Here is a 16,738-nt window from a genome sequence, read left to right as displayed (position 1 = left end):
TTTTTTCACTATCTTTATGTACACAGTGAAAATCAATGGCGGATAAAACTGCTGGCGTGGGTGAAGGCCGTATCAACCAAGTATGGTACCAACTAGGACTATAAAGAGACATAATATTCCTTACTACCACATGCAGAGGGAGAAAAAAAAAAGTCACTTTCAGGGCACCTGGGTAGCTCAGTGGGTTAAAGCCTCTGTTCAGGTCATTATCCCAGGGTCCTGGGATCGAACCCCGAGTCGGGCTCTCTGCTCAGCAGGGAGCCTGCTTCCTCCTCTCTCTCTCTCTGCCTGCCTCTCTGCCTACTTGTGATCTCTGTCTGTCAAATAAATAAATAAATAAATAAAATCTTTAAAAATATAAAAAAGCCACTTTCGTTTAAGATGACCTTAATGAAGTATAAAAATTAATTAATTAAAATTAAATTGTTACTTAACATTAATTATTAATATAATTAAATTTGGACTCTTGAGTATCTGTTTTTTAAAAATTCTGTGTGACAAGATGGGAAGTACACATTTTGCAAACAATTTTTACTTGAAAGAACTGGTGACAAACTATGGTTATTCAGATTTAAATAAATGGAAAAATTTTACAAATCTGAACAAAATAAACAGTAACTTTATGGAAAACAACTGATGGTCATTTGTTACCAAAGATAAAATTTGAACTTCCAAATGAAAAACTGGAATTCTGGAAAATGTGCATTCATCACCATGAGCTGAACAGCTTTCTATGACTTAAATATAATTTCATCACCCTCAGCAAATGACCTCACACGCTATCCCAGTCCCTAGTAACCACTAATCTGTTTTTGATCTCTACAATTTTGCTTGTCCCACAAGGTCATATAAATGGAATCATACATTATGATCTGATACTGGTTACTTTCATTTAGCATAATGCAATTAAATTCACTCAAATTGTGTGCATTTGTAGTTGGTTCCTTTTTACTGCTGAGTAGTATTCCATTATACAGATGTAGCACAGTGTGTTTATTCACTCACCAGTTGAAGGGTATCTGTTTTTGACAACTATAAAGCCACTATATACATTTCCCCAAAGATTTTTGTGTGAACATAAATTTTCATTTAAGTATATCTGTGAGAATGCTAGATTGTATAGTAAAAGCATGTTTAACTACAAGAAACTGTCACATTTTTCCAAAGAGGCACTACCATTTTGAATTCCCACCAGCAATGTGTGAGAATTCTAGCTGTTCCACATCCTTGTCAAAAGTCAATACATTGCATGTTTTTTTAACAATTCTAATAGACATGTAGTGGTTACCTTATTATGATTTAAATTTGTATTTCTCTAATAACTAATGATGCTAAGCATCTTTCTGTAGCCTTACTGAAATGTATCATCTTTGGTGGAGTATCTGTTCAAATCTTGAGCTATTTTTAAATTATTTTCTTATTACTGAGTTCTAAGACTTCCAGGTACCAGTCCATTATCAGACAGGTATTTAGTCAATATTTTCTCCCACTATGGGGTTATATTTACATTCTGTTAACAATGTCTTTCCAAAAAAAGAAAAAAAAAGTCTCTCAAAGAGTAAAAGTTTTAAATTTTGATAAAGTCCTATTTATCAATTCTTTTTTTCACAAAGCACTATGAATTGTGCTTTGTTGTCTATGGAAATCTTTGCACAAACCATAGTCACAAAAATATTCTCCATATGTCCTATTAGTTCTGGTTCTGAGAAATATGTCTATGATTCATTGTGAGTCAGTTTGTGTATATGATGCGAAGTATGTCTCAAGTTTCATACTTTGTACATAGATGTCCCACTGTTTCTCCACTGTTGTTGAAAAGACTATGCTTTCTCCAGGTAGTTGCTTTGGTATCTTAATCAGAAATCAACTAATATATGTGTGGTCTATTTCTGAACTTTACTCTGTTCCAGTGACCTATATGTCTATCTGTCCTTTATTCAATATCACAATGTCTTGATTACTATAGCTATATAGGCAGTCTTGAAATTAGGTAGTGGGAATCCTCCAACTTCGTTCTTTTTCAAAATGGTTTTGGCTAGTCTAGTCTCTTTGCCTTTCTATACTAATTTTTGAATAAGCTTGACAATTTCTAGAAAAATATCCTACTGGGATTTTGACTAGAACTGAGTTATACCTATGGATCAATTTGGGCAAAATTCATACCTTGACTCTTCTCATCCATATGCAAGGCAAATATCTCCATTTCTTAAATTAATTCACTTTAATTGTATAGATTTCCTTAATGTGGTTTCAGATACCACACTGAAACTAACATTTAAGAAATAACCATTTGTCAAATGTGATACAGTATCAAAGAAAAATATTCACAATTATTTGAAAAGGCTATTAAAATGTATTTCCCTTTTGCATAAGGGAATGTCTTCATTTACTTCAACCAAGAGAGTTATCTCACAGTAAATGAAATACAGAAGCAGATCTACAATCCAACAGTCTTTGATGAAGCCAGACATTAAAGAGATTTGCAGGGGAGAAGTTAAGGTGGTAGAGGAGTAGGGGGACCCTAAGCTTCTCTCATCCCTTGAACAGGGCTAGTTATCAAATCATTCTGAATGCCCAAGAAATCAATTGGAGGTCTGAGAGAACAAAAACTGCAGTCTAAAAGTAGAAAGGCAACCACCTTTTAGAAGGAATCCCAGAAAATAAAGAGAAAGGAAAAAGGGACAGAAGGTTTATTTGAACAAATTATAGCTGAAAACTTCCCCAATCCGATAAAGGAGACAGACATCAAAATCCAAGAAGCACAGTGAACCCCTATTGAATTCAACAAAAGTCAACTATCACCAAGGCATATCATAATCAAATTCACAACACACATAGACAAGGAAAGAAACCTGAAAGCAGCACGGGGAAGAAAAAATCCTTCAACTACAAGGTTAGCCAGATCAGATTCACAGCAGATCTATCTACAGAAACTTGGTGAGCCAGAAAAGAGTGGCAGGATGTATTCAATGTGCTGAATGGGAAAATAACACAGCCAAGAATTCTTTATCCAGCAGGGCTGTCATTCAGAATAGGAGAGATAAAAAGAATTTCTCAGATGAACAAAAACTAAAGGAATTTGTGACCACTAAACCAGCCCTGTGAGAAATTTTAAGGGGCCTCTTTGAGTGGAGAAAAAAAGACCAAAAGCAACAAACACTAGAAAGGACCAGAGAACACCAACTCTGCAGGTAACACAATGGCACTAGATTTATATCTGTCAATAATCACTCTGGATGTAAATGGACTAAATGCTCCAATCATAAGACATAAGGTATTAGAATGGATTAAAAAAATTCATCTGGGGCACCTGGGTGGCTCCGTAGGTTAAGCCTCTGCCTTGGGCTCAGGTCATGATCTCAGGGTCCTGGAATCTAGACCCACATCTGGCTCTCCGCTTGGCAGGGAGCCTGCTTCCCCCTCTCTCTCTGCCTGCCTCTCTGCCTACCTGTGATCTCTCTCTCTCCGTCAAATAAATAAGTAAAAAAAGTTTTTAACAAAATTTATCTATCTGCTGCCTACAAGAGACTCATTTTATTTATTTTTTTAAAAGATTTTATTTATTTATTTGACAGACGGAGATCACAAGTAGGCAGAGAGGCAGGCAGAGAGAGAGATGAGGAAGCAGGCTCCCTGCAGAGCAGAGAGCCCAATGCGGGGCTCGATCCCAGAACCCTGGGATCATGACCTGAGCCGAAGGCAGAGGCTTTAACCCACTGAGCCACCCAGGCACCCCAAGAGACTCATTTTAGACATAAAGACACCTGAAGATTGAAAATAAGGAAACGGAGAACCATCTATTATGCTAATGGACATCAAAAGAAAGCTGGAGTAGCTATACTTATATCAGACGAACTAGATTTTAAAACAAAATCTATAACAAGAGAAGAAGGGCATTATATCATAATTAAGGGGTGAATCCATCAAGATCAAACAATTGTAAATATTTATGCCCCCAACTCGGGAACACCCAATACACAAATCAATTAATAATGAAGAGGTTCCTCAAAAAGTTGAAAATAGAACTACCCTACAACCAGTAATTGCACTACTAGGGAATTACCCCAAAGATACAAATGTAGTGATTGAAAGGGACATCTGCACCCCAATGTTCATAGCAGCAATGTTTACAATAGCCAAACTATGGAAAAAGCCTAGATGTGCACTGACAGATGAATGGATAAAGAAGATGTGATATATATAAAATGAAATACTACTCAGCCATCACAAAATGAAATCTTGCCATTTGCAACAACGTGGATGGAACTAGAAGATATTATACTTAGCGAAATAAGTCAACCAGAAAAAAACGATTATCTTATGATCTTATTCATATGGAATTTAAGAAACTAAAAAGATCATAGGGGAAGAGAAGGAAAAATAAAACAAGATGAAATCAGAGAGGGAGACAAACCATAAGTGACTCTTAATCATAGGAAACAAACTGAGGGTTGCTAGAGGGAAGTGGGGTGGGGTGGGGGGAATGTGGTAACTGGGTGAAAGACATTAAGGAGGTCATGTAATATAATGAGCATGGAGTATGATATAAGACTGATATATTACTGACCTCTACCTCTGAAACCAGTAATACATTATATGTTAATTAACTGAATTTTAATTTTAAGCAATGAAATAAAAAAATAATAAACATAAAGAAAATCACTGATAATGATACAATAATAGTAGGGGACTTTAATACCCCACTTATTGCAACAGACAGATCATCTACAGAAAATCAACAAGGAAACAATGACTTTAAATGACACACTAGACTGGATGGACTTAAAGGATATATTCAGAACATTTCACCCTAAAGCAGCAGCATACACATTCTTTCTGAGTGTACACGGAACATTCTCTAGAATAGATCACATACTGGGTAACTCAACAAGTATGAAAAAATTGAGATTATATCATGCATATTTTCAGACCACAGTGCTATGAAACTTGTAGTCAACCACAAGAAAAAATTTGCAAAGACCTCAAATACATGGCAGTTAAAGAACATCCTACTAAAAATGAGTGGGTTAACCAAGAAATTAAAGAATTAAAAAAAAACAAATGGAAGCAAAGGAAAATAGAACAGTCCAAAACCTTTGGGATGCAGCAAAGGCAGTCCTGAGAAGGAAGTATATAGCAATACAGGCCTTCCTCAAGAAGCAAGAAAAGTCTCAAATACACAAGCTGACCTTACACCTAAAAGAAAACGAAAAGGAACAGCAAGTAAAGTCTAAAGTCAGCAGAAGAAGGGAAATAATAGAGACTAGAGCAGAAATAAATGATATAGAAACAAACAAAGTAGATCAGATTAACAAAACTAAGAAAGGGTTCTTTGAAAGAATAAAACTGATAAATTCCTAGCCAGACTTATCAAAAAGAAAAGGGAAATGACCCAAAGAGATAAAATCACAAATGAGAGATCACAATCAATACCACAGAAAAACAAACAAGTATAAGAGAATACTATGAAAAATTATATGCCAACAAACTGGGCAACCTAGAAGAGATGGACACACTCCTAGAAACTTATAAACTACCACAAGTGAAACAGGAAGAAATAGAAAATTTGAACAGATCCACAACCAGCCAAGAAATTGAATCAGTAATCAAAAATCTCCCAACAAACAAAAGTCACGGGCCAGATAGCTTCCCAAGGGAATTCTACCAGACATTTAAAGAGTTAATACCTATTCTTCTCAAACTGTCCCAAAAAATAGAAATGGAAGGAAAACTTCCAAACTCATTCTACAAAGGCAGCATTACTTTCATTCCAAAACCAAACAAAGACCCCTCTAAAAAGGAGAATTACAGGCCAGTATCCCTGATGAACATGGATACAAAAATTCTCAATAAAATATTGGCAAATCAAATTCAATAGTCCATTCAAAGAATAATTCACCACAATCAAGTGGGATTTATTACTGGGCTGCAAGGGTGGTTCAGTATTTACAAATCAGTGTGATACACCATACTAACTAAAGAAAGGATAAGAACCATATGATCCTGTCAAGAGATACATTTGACAAAGTAAGTATTCATTCTTGATAAAAACCCTCAACAAGGTAGGGATAGTTGTAACATATCTCAACATCATTAGGCCACATACAAAAGACCCAGAGCTAATATCATCTTCAATGGGGAAAAACTGAGAGCCTTTCCCCATGTCAGGAACAAGAAAAAGATGTCCACTCTTACCATTACAATTTAACATAGTACTGGAAGTCTCAGCCTCAGGAATCAGACAACAAGAAGAACTAAAAGGCATCCAAATTGGCAAAGAAGAAGTCAAACTTTTACTATTTGCAGATGACATATTCTATGTAGAAAACCTAAGAGACTCTACCAAAAAATTGCTAGAACTAATACATGAATTCAGCAAAGTCGCAGGACATAAAATCAGTGTACAGAAACCTGCTGCATTTCTATTCACCAAAAACAAAGCAGCAGAAAAAGAAATCAAGGAATTGATCCCATTTAAAATTGCACTGGAAACAGTAAGATATCTAGAGATAAATCTAACTAAAGAAAGAGGTGAAATATCTGTACTCTGAAAACTCCAGAACACTTATGAAAGAAATTGAAGAGGACACAAGGAAATGGAAAAGAATTCCATGCTCATGGATTGGAAGAAAAAACATTGTTAAAATCTCTACACTATCCAAAGCAATGAACACATCTAATAAAACCCCTATCAAAATACCATCAGCATTTTTCACAGACCTAGAACAAACAATCCTAAAATGTGTATGGAACTACAAAAGATCCTGAATAGCCAAAGCAATCCCGAAAAAGAAAAACAAAACATCATGATTCCAGATTTCAAGCTGTATTATAAAACCGTAGTTCAAGACAGTATGCTACTGGCAAAAAACAGACACACAGATCAATGGAATAGAACAGGAAATCCAGAAATGGACCCACACCTGTATGGTGAACTCATCTTCAACAAAGTAGGGAAGAACAGCTAATGGAAAAGACAGTCTTTTCAACAAATGGTTTTAGGAAAACTAGACAGCAACATGCAGAAGAATGAAACCAGACCACTTTCTTACACCACACGCAAAAATAAATTGAAAATGGCGAAAGACCTAAATGTGTAAATGAAAACAGAACAGTCCAAAACTGTGAGATAGGAAACCATCAAAGTCCTAGAGGACGGCATAGGCAGAAACCTATTGACCTTGGTTATAGCTCACTAGTCACATTGCTGGAGCAAGAGAAACCAAAGCAATAATGAATTACTGGGGCTTCAAGATAAAAAGCTTCTGTAGCACAACAAAGGAAACAATCAACAAAAGTAAAAGGCAGCCTATGGAATGAGAAAAGATATTTGTAAATGACATAACTGATAAAGGGTTAGTATTTAAAATCTATAAAGAATCTATTAAACTCAACACCCAAAAACAAATAGTGCAGTTAAGAAATGGGAAGAAGACACTCCCAACTGGCTAACAGGTATATGAAAAAAATGCTCAGTATCACTCATCACCAGGAAAATAAAAATCAAAACCATGAGATACCACCCCACACCTGTCAGAATGGCTAAAATTAACAATACAAGAAACAACAGGTGTTAGTGAGGATGCTGAGAAAGGGAAACCTCTTGCACTGTTGGTGGGGATGCAAACTGGTGCAGCCACTCTGGAGAACAGTTTGAAGGTTCCTCAAAAACTTAAAAATACAGCTACCCTATGATCCAGCAATTGCACTACTAGGTATTTACCCAAAGGATACAAAGAGAGAGGCTGGAAGGGGTACATGCACCCCAGTGTTTACTGCAGCATTATCAACAGCAGCCAAACTATGGAGAGAGCCCAAATGTCCATTGACTGATGAATAAAGAAGAGGTGCTATATAAATACAATGGAATATTACTCAGCCATCAGAAAGAACAAAATCTTGCCATTTGCAACAACATGGATGGAGCTAGAGTATATCATGCTAAATAAAATAGTCAGAGAAAGACAAATACCATATGATTTCACTTATATGTGGAATTTAAGAAAGAAAATAGATGAACATATGGGAATGGGGGAAAAAAACGGAGAGGGAAGTAAACCATAAATGATTTAACAACAGAGAACTGCAGGTCGATAGAAGGAGATGGGTGGGGGATGAGCTAAATGGGTGATGGGCATTAAAGAGGGCACTTGCTCTGATGAACACTGGTTATTTATTGTATGGAGGTGATGAATCACTGAATTCTACTCTATAGACCAATATTACACTGTATGTTAACTAAAATTTAAATTAAAAAAAAAATAAAAAGATTTGCAAAAATGTAAAACAATGCCCCTCCTCACTATATACTTTTTTAATTCTGGAGAATATCTTTTTCATTAACACTATGTGTGCTAACATATAATAGGTTTTTAACTGATTTTAATAAAGTATTTAACATTTTCTAGTTTTAATTTCTAATACAGTAAACATAATGGCTATAATCCACATTAAAAAGAGTTTTTTTAGCATCCTCAGTAATTTACAAGAGTATAAAGGAGCATCACGGATGAAAATAAATTCCCAAGTGGATTATGCAGCTAAATTGAATATAAAAAAAAATCTATGGAAGTATTTTAAAATATAATATTTTATAATCTTATGGTGATAAAAGCCTTCTACACAAACCATTTGTTACTGTTATTAAAAAATGACTGACAAGGGCATCTGGGTGGCTCAGTGGGCTAGAGCCTCTGCTTTCGGCTCAGGTCATGATCCCAGGGTCCTGGCATTGAGCCCCACATCGGGCTCTCTGCTCCGTGGAGAGTTTGCTTCCTCCTCTCTCTCCCTGCCTGCCTCTCTTGCCTACTTGTCTCTGTCTGTCTCTGTCTCTATCTGTCAAATAAATAAATAAAATCTTTAAAAAAAAAATGATTGACAGAGAGGATTAAAAAATTTAAAACATTTGTGGTAATAAAATACACCAAAATAAAGCTTAAAAGTGAGAAAATGATAGAAAATAATTACAACACAAACTAGACCAAATATTAGCATGCAAAATACATACTCTACTACACGTGTAAATAATTCTCAAGACATTCATTTGTGTAAAGACAGATCTTTACTTTCTAAATTTTTGGCCATTACTAACAATTCAGTGATGAACAACACTGTTTCTATATCTATAAAAAGATCTTCAAAAAAAGCTTTCTTCAAAAAAAGATCAATACAAGCAATGAATTGAATGTATTGAAGAATGAATACAAAATAGCAAAAGATAACATGAAAGTTAGAGAGGAAATGCAAATAGCCAAGAAAAATTGAAAGATGCTCAATTTCCCCAATATAATCACAGAATGCAAAGTAAAACAATGAGGGTTCTTCTACTCTTGGATTGACAAGAATGAAAGACTAGTGTACCTACTTGGTAGGGAAAAAAATAAATACTCATATGCTGTTGGTATCATCGATACATATTTTTGAAGGAAATTTAGCAATATATAACAAATTTTAAATACATAACTCCTTCCAGTCACTATACTCCTGGAATCAGCATCAGGATTCTTTTATAGATATAGAAACAATGTTGTTCATCACTGAATTGTTAGTAATGGCCAAAAATTTAGAAAGTAAAGATCTGTCTTTACATAAATGAATGTCTTGAGAATTATTTACACGTGTAGTAGAGTGCCTATGTACTATAAATGCATTATTACCATTTTTAAAAAAGTGTATTAGCTAAGTGTCAAAGAATATTACTATTTCATAAATTTTAAACACACAAACATTTTCTCATCTTCTAATACCACATATGAACATGCACTAGTTTCTGTTTTATGTTATAATTGACAGAATACCAGTGTTATGTTCTACTCTAAGAAAAATTTATGATTTAGAAAAAAAGTTTGTTATGAAAAATATAAATTTTGCCCCCCAAAACAGAAGATCAATAATTATATCTAAGTTCCTTAAAGATACCACCTGCTACAGAGAAGCACTAGTTTTAGTTGTCAATAAAGTGGTACAATAAGTTCCATTACCTAATAGTGCAAAATGATTAAAGGCAAAAAGAAAATTAAAATTCAGTTTTCCTTTCATGTCAACTTACCTAAGAGGTCCAAAAAACTTGACCAATGATTCCCGGGTATCTACTTCTGCCACATTCGAGAGGGCAAAATCATAGAGTTCAGGGAAATGTGCAAAAGCAGCTCTCTAGAAAAGAGAAAAAAGAAATCAGTAACTAATGCCTACATATTAATACAATCAACTATAATTTATAAACTAAATAAGTATAATATTTTAAAAATATTAATGCACTTCTCTTTCTTATATGCTTCTCATTATGTGACCTCTGCCATATTTAGCCAGAAACATTCAATACAATGGCAAAAAGCTAGAATTATTCCAGCAGGATTGCAAAAACCAAGAGTCAACGTTCAGTTTATTGCTAATGCTGTATTCTGAACAAACATGAAAACAGTCATGAGAGCTAGCTTCACTGACAGAAAGGAGAAAAATAAAACAACACTTTATTATGAATAACTAGTCCAACAAAACTAAAAGAAAGTTCCAAGGGAAATCCCCACTGTAGAGACAGCTTGAGGGAGAATTCAAAAGCACAGTGGTTTGTGCTTTTACTCTGGAACTCTGGAAAGAAAGGACCTCTCAGGGTAACAACCCTCAACCAACCATGTGGTAAGCTGCAAGAAAACAGAAACAGCAGAAGCATAGGTTACGCTGAATTGCAAGTTACCTGTAGAGAAGTAATTCTGTCATAGTGAATTGTTGTCATCTCATTCTCTGTCAGAGCATTTCCAGTCTGGTCGTTAATCTCAAAACCAGTATAGAACTTAAGCATGTCCAAAAGCTGAAAGGATACATTTACATTACTAAACTGTGTGAACGTAAGAACAAGAAACCACAAACAAAAGCTATTATAAAGAATAACAAGTCCATATAACTTCTCAGAGGTGCTGAAAAACTATGGAATATAAATACTGCAACAAATACTTCAGAACATATCCAAATGTGTTATTTGTATAAGAATAAAGTATGGTTCTAAAAATAAATTGTTAAAGTCTATTTCATATACATGGTCTACTTCTACAGAGAGGAACTTAAACTGCAATCCTAATAATGAACAGACATTAAGTATCTAATCAAAGGAAGCCATACTAAAGAAAAAAAAAAAAACAAATTATCACTGTGGAGGTCTTTACTTATGACACTTACTAGAGAATTTTCTGAATGAAGGCTTTGTAATTCATATTAGCGATAATCGCCTCTGTGTGCTGCTTCTATTAGGGAAAAATAGCAAGGTGAGGAAAGTTAAGATACTGTTTCCTCTCATCAGTCTCCATGGCCACCAAACCCTTTCTTTGGCCTAGTTACTGCTGCTAATGAAGGCCTGCTCCCCTTCATAGCAATGGCATCAAGAATCTACTGGCTAGGGGCGCCTGGGTGGCTCAGTGGATTAAGCCGCTGCCTTCGGCTCAGGTCGTGATCTCAGTGTCCTGGGATCAAGCCCCGCAATCAGGCTCTTTGCTTGGCGGGAGCCTGCTTCTCTCTCTCTCCCTGCCTGACTCTCCGCCTGCTTGTGATCTCTCTCTCACTCTGTCAAATAAATAAATAAATAAATAATCTTTAAAAAAAAAAAAAAAAAGAATCTACTGGCTACATTCACCCCAGATCTTTATTATTCTTAATTTTAATCTATGGAAGATCAGATATGAGAATTTTAGTATGTTGTAATGTATGTGGCAAATCACTGGATAGAAATTCAGTAAGAGAATGAGAAAAAATATAGATACAAGATAAAAGAATTTTGGGGGCGCCTGGGTACTACAGTCGGTTAAGCATCCGACTCCTAGTTTTCACTTCAGGTCATGTTCTCAGGATCGTGAGATTGAGCCCCAAGTGGGACTCTGCACTCAGTGGGGAGTCTTTTTGAGATTCTTTCTTTTCCTCTCCCCTAGCTTGTACACTCTCTCTAAAATAAATTGAAAAAAAAAAATGAAAAAATAGAAGAATTCCTGAAAGAAAACGTAAACACACAAAAATTGTATCTCCAAGTATGATCTCATTGAAACGTAAGGTTAGAAGTTTGTTAGAAGACTTTCCTTCTGAAAAGGAGATGTGAAACAAGGTGAAACACTAATACTTCTTTCTACCCAAGGTAGCAAATGAGCACTTCCATGCTATCAACTGTCTCTGTCACCATCATGTTATGGAAAGACAGCCATGAGATTAGGGCATAGTTCTCTTGAAATTAATGCTCATTATCTATTCAATTCCACAGTGATTACTATCATTGCCAAGATCATAATTCAGTTCAATAATAAAATCACATATGATTAACAAAAGCTCTTCATTCATTCATTTTCTATTTTAAGACTTGATTTTACTTTAAAATGACTAATTAGGAAATTACATTATTCAATTCAATATTTAGCAAAATTTCCTTTATATCATCCACTGGTATTCTTAGTTGCATGGCAAAAAAAAGGTCAATTTAGAAATGAAAACTATGTGACAGTTCAGATACAGCAATGCTCACCTGGGAAAAAAGATGGCCATCCTCTTCCCTATGAACAAGATTGGAAAGATAACAGTGAACCAAAAGGTGGGAGTCATCCAGGATGGTATTAAACCAGCGCCTTGTGGGGAGTAGGGCCTAGAAAAAATAAATACCATAGCAGTAAGTCTGCATGTTCTCTGCAGCTAGAGATAAAGATCTACTATTTGGTTCATAAGCGTCAATCACATATAAGGTTCCCTCTAGTCTCGAAAAGTCATGGTGCACAAAGCAAGGGGTCTGGTCAGTGCTGTAAGTAAACTCAGTGGCAATGTCAGACAAAAGGTTGATATCCAGGATCTATAATGAACTCCTCAAACTCAACCCACATGAAACAGACAAACACATCAAAAAATGGGCAGAAGATATGAACAGACACTTCTCCAATCAAGACATACAAATGGCTATCAGACACATGAAAAAATGCTCATCATCATTAGCCCTCAGGGAGATTCAAATTAAAACCACATTGAGATATCACCTTACACCAGTTAGAATGGCCAAAATTAACAAAACGGGAAACAACATGTGTTGGAGAGGATGTGGAGAAAGGGGAACCCTCTTACACTGTTGGTGGGAATGCTAGTTGGTGCAGCCTCTTTGGAGAACAGTGTGGAGATTCCTCAAGAAATTAAAAATAGAGCTTCCCTATGACCCTGCAATTGCACTCCTGGGTATTTATCCCAAAGACACAGATGTCGTGAAAAGAAGGGCCATCTGTACCCCAATGTTTATAGCAGCAATGGCCACAGTCGCCAAACTATGGAAAGAACCAAGATGCCCTTCAACGGACGAATGGATAAGGAAGATGTGGTCCATATACACTATGGAGTATTATGCCTCCATCAGAAAGGATGAATACCCAACTTTTGTAGCAATATGGACGGGACTGGAAGAGATTATGCTGAGTGAAATAAGTCAAGCAGAGAGAGTCAATTATCATATGGTTTCACTTATTTGTGGAGCATAACAAATAGCATGGAGGACAAGGGGTGTTAGAGAGGAGTAGGGAATTTGGGTAAATTGGAAGGGGAGGTGAACCATGAGAGACTATGGACTCTGAAAAACAATCTGAGGGGTTTGAAGTGGCGGGGGGGTGGGAGGTTGGGGTACCAGGTGGTGGGTATTATAGAGGGCACGGCTTGCATGGAGCACTGGGTGTGGTGAAAAAATAATGAATACTGTTTTTCTGAAAATAAATAAATAAATAAAAATTTAAAAAATAAAAAATAAAATAAAATCCAGTACTGGAAGAAATTTCACTGACATACAGGGCAGTAGTTTTCAAACAAAATCCTATATGAAATCCCAATATGTATTGTGTATAAATTTAAAAATGGTACTACTCTGAAAGAAAAGAGGACTGGGGATAAGGGGTTATGTGGAGACTTCTTTCCCCATATTTTCTTCCCATATCCCTCTTATGACAGTCAGCAAGAAAATGCTGAGATACTGGTATCAGTGTGAAAACCACTAATCTAACCAAATATCCTCATTTTATAGATGAGGTTATCGAGATCCTTAGAGGTTATAAATTAGTTGCTGGCAGAACTAGAATCTGAATAAAGATCTCATGAGTGGCTGCCAGTCCAATACTCTAATCCTTATGTCAAGAAACCACCCTCTCTCTCCAGATAAGAAATGAACACAAAGGATTTTCTTTCAATTTCCTGCAGTAAAGAGGGAAAGGAAAGGAAATGAATTCAATCTGAATTACACCAACTCTGCATCTGAACTTTCTGTCAAAATCTTGCACCTAATAACATGAAATCTTCTTTAAGAATCTTAATTTAAAAAACTGACAATAGCAGCTATACCTTTTTTCATCAACAATATTTAGGCACATTTAGAAAAGTGAGATTATTAAAGAGATGGACAAAAACCCCTAACTTCAGCCACTATTAAAACTGTGATGGGGGGAAAAAAAAACTAAAGCCAAAACCAAGACCCTCTACGATGGGGTATTAAAATATGATAAAAAATAAAATGCTATTGCTAGACTCATGTTTAATAACTACACTATATAGTAGTTTTTTTCTACAAACAATAGCCATCTGACAGCTATTTGAAAACCTCAAGGGCCAACTGCATTTGACTTTCCTCTCTCTGTTACACCTAGAAATGGGTAAAAAAAACTAAGGCCAGTAATGAAGAAATATTTCATATATTTCATATAGTTATATGATTAATCTTACCCCCTTAAAGATGATGTAACAGAAAAGCCACTGCCCATTTCTTACCTCTAGGTCAATCATAAGTTCAATGAATCTTTCACAGTAATGAACTTTGTCCATAGTGACTGGCTCTAGACATAACACAGAAAACAGGTTAGAATCTTATTTAGGCCATTCAATGTACTAAATCCCATAACTGGCAGTTATTTAGTTACTGAAACTGTCATGTGTCTCTTATAGGACAGGATCATGATCCTGTGTAAGGACACCACCTATATTTCAAAAAAGGCGGGCCTTACCCTTATGTTTAGCTCTACAAATATAAGACAATGAAAAACCTATCTTGGGTCAGAAACACACTGAAAAAATCAGGTTTGCAAGAATATTTTTGAAGTGTTTAGACCTACTAATGTCTGTAATAATTAGTCATAAAAAAAGACCTGTACTAAATGACTAGATTTGAAAAAAACCAAGTGATACAAAAAACTAAAAAGGCAGTCTAAAACAAAACAGAACTAAAAAGGCAATTTAAGGGGCGCCTGGGTGGCTCAGTTGTTAAGCGTCTGCCTTCAGCTTAGGTCATGATCTCAGGGTCATGAGATGGAGCCCCACATCAGGCTCCCTGCTCAGCGCTTGTGTTACCTCTCTTGCTATGTCTCCCTCTGTCAAGTAAATAAATAAAATCTTTAAAAAAAAAAAGGCAGTTTAAATCAGTTTTTGACCCACTTTCCTTCTTGTCTTCACACATTAAACTTCTAGTTCTCTCATATACATAAACACGTACATGCAGACATAGATACCTTTAGAATGCAAAGAAAATGGGCGGGAAAGGTACACACCAAACTAATTAAAGGGACAACTGTTAAATGAGTTTTTTTCCTCTGTGTGTGTGTGTGTATGTGTATATATATGTTAGTATTTAACACTAAAACATCAATGACAGAGCAATGAAATATTTTTAAATCATTACCTTATTTTATGCTATTCATGACTATTAATGTACTTTTTTTTTTTTTTAAAGATTTTATTTATTTATTTGACAGAGAGAGATCACAAGTAGATGGAGAGGCAGGCAGAGAGAGAGAGAGAGGGAAGCAGGCTCTCTGCTGAGCAGAGAGCCCGATGTGGGACTCGATCCCAGGACCCTGAGATCATGACCCGAGCCGAACGCAGCGGCTTAACCCACTGAGCCACCCAGGCGCCCCTAATGTACTATTTTTATAAAACATTTACTTCTATTTTTAAATAATTACAACCTCATGACATGACAAACCTTTAAAGTTTATTTTTTTTTTCATAATGCCAGGTAATAGTCTACCATTTTACCAGATAATCATCCTACCAAGATTCTGTCAATAAAAGATTTATTTATTTATTTATTTATTTATTTGTGAGAGAGAGAGAGAGAGAGAGAGAAAGAGAGATCACAAGTAGAGAGGCAGGCAAAGGCTGACAGAGAAGCAGGCTCCCCATTGAGAAAGGAGCCCGATGCGGGACTTGATCTCAGGACCCTGGGATCATGACCTGAGCCGAAGGCAGCCGCTTAACTGACTAAGTCACCCAGGCATCCCAAGATTCTATCAGTTAAAAAGGAAAAAATTCCAGAGTCCCCACTGCTGCTTAGTCTAAGGACTCCCAGCAGCAACTAACCCCAGTGCCTAGATTTAACCTATGAATGCTTAAATAAATCCATGTATTTATTTGTACTATACAGAAAATTGGAAGGCTTCATCTAAAGAAAGAAATACGAGTATTTTTGTGACTAATATATGGAAATATTAAGTAGAACTTTTCTCAATAACATATGCTCCAAATCCAGACTATGAAATAACATAACCATCAAATTTCATACCTGGAAAAGACCATAGAGAATGCCTATTCTAGCTCTTCATTTTTCAGGTAAGAAAGTGAAAACCAGAGAAAATGACCTCGTAAAAGTGTAGAACAAAATAATGACTCGTTAGAACTGAAACTCAGGTTTTCTGAGACACAGTCTAGTCATATAGCTGTTGAAACAAAAGAATTTAAAGAAGCAACTTAAAAATTAAAT

At 35.7% G+C, this 16,738-nt stretch overlaps 1 protein-coding gene across 1 annotated transcript in view; it reads right to left on the bottom strand.

The window, feature by feature from the left end:
* The window catches only part of AQR (aquarius intron-binding spliceosomal factor), a 95,136-nt gene that overhangs the window by 52,596 nt on the left and 25,802 nt on the right, over window positions 1–16,738 (bottom strand). Inside the window, exons 10-13 of the mRNA XM_044232040.1 lie at window positions 14,755–14,819; window positions 12,497–12,613; window positions 10,694–10,807; window positions 10,049–10,152 (exon numbers count right to left, since the gene is read on the bottom strand). Coding sequence (XP_044087975.1) covers window positions 10,049–10,152; window positions 10,694–10,807; window positions 12,497–12,613; window positions 14,755–14,819 — 400 coding nt within the window. The remainder of the gene's footprint in view (window positions 1–10,048; window positions 10,153–10,693; window positions 10,808–12,496; window positions 12,614–14,754; window positions 14,820–16,738) is intronic.

The sequence above is a fragment of the Neovison vison genome, chromosome 13, assembly GCF_020171115.1.
Source record: "Neovison vison isolate M4711 chromosome 13, ASM_NN_V1, whole genome shotgun sequence".
In the NCBI taxonomy this organism is placed as follows: domain Eukaryota; kingdom Metazoa; phylum Chordata; class Mammalia; order Carnivora; family Mustelidae; genus Neogale; species Neogale vison.
The sequence above is the reverse complement of the archived record's forward strand: the minus strand, read 5'-3'. Positions and strand labels throughout refer to the sequence as shown.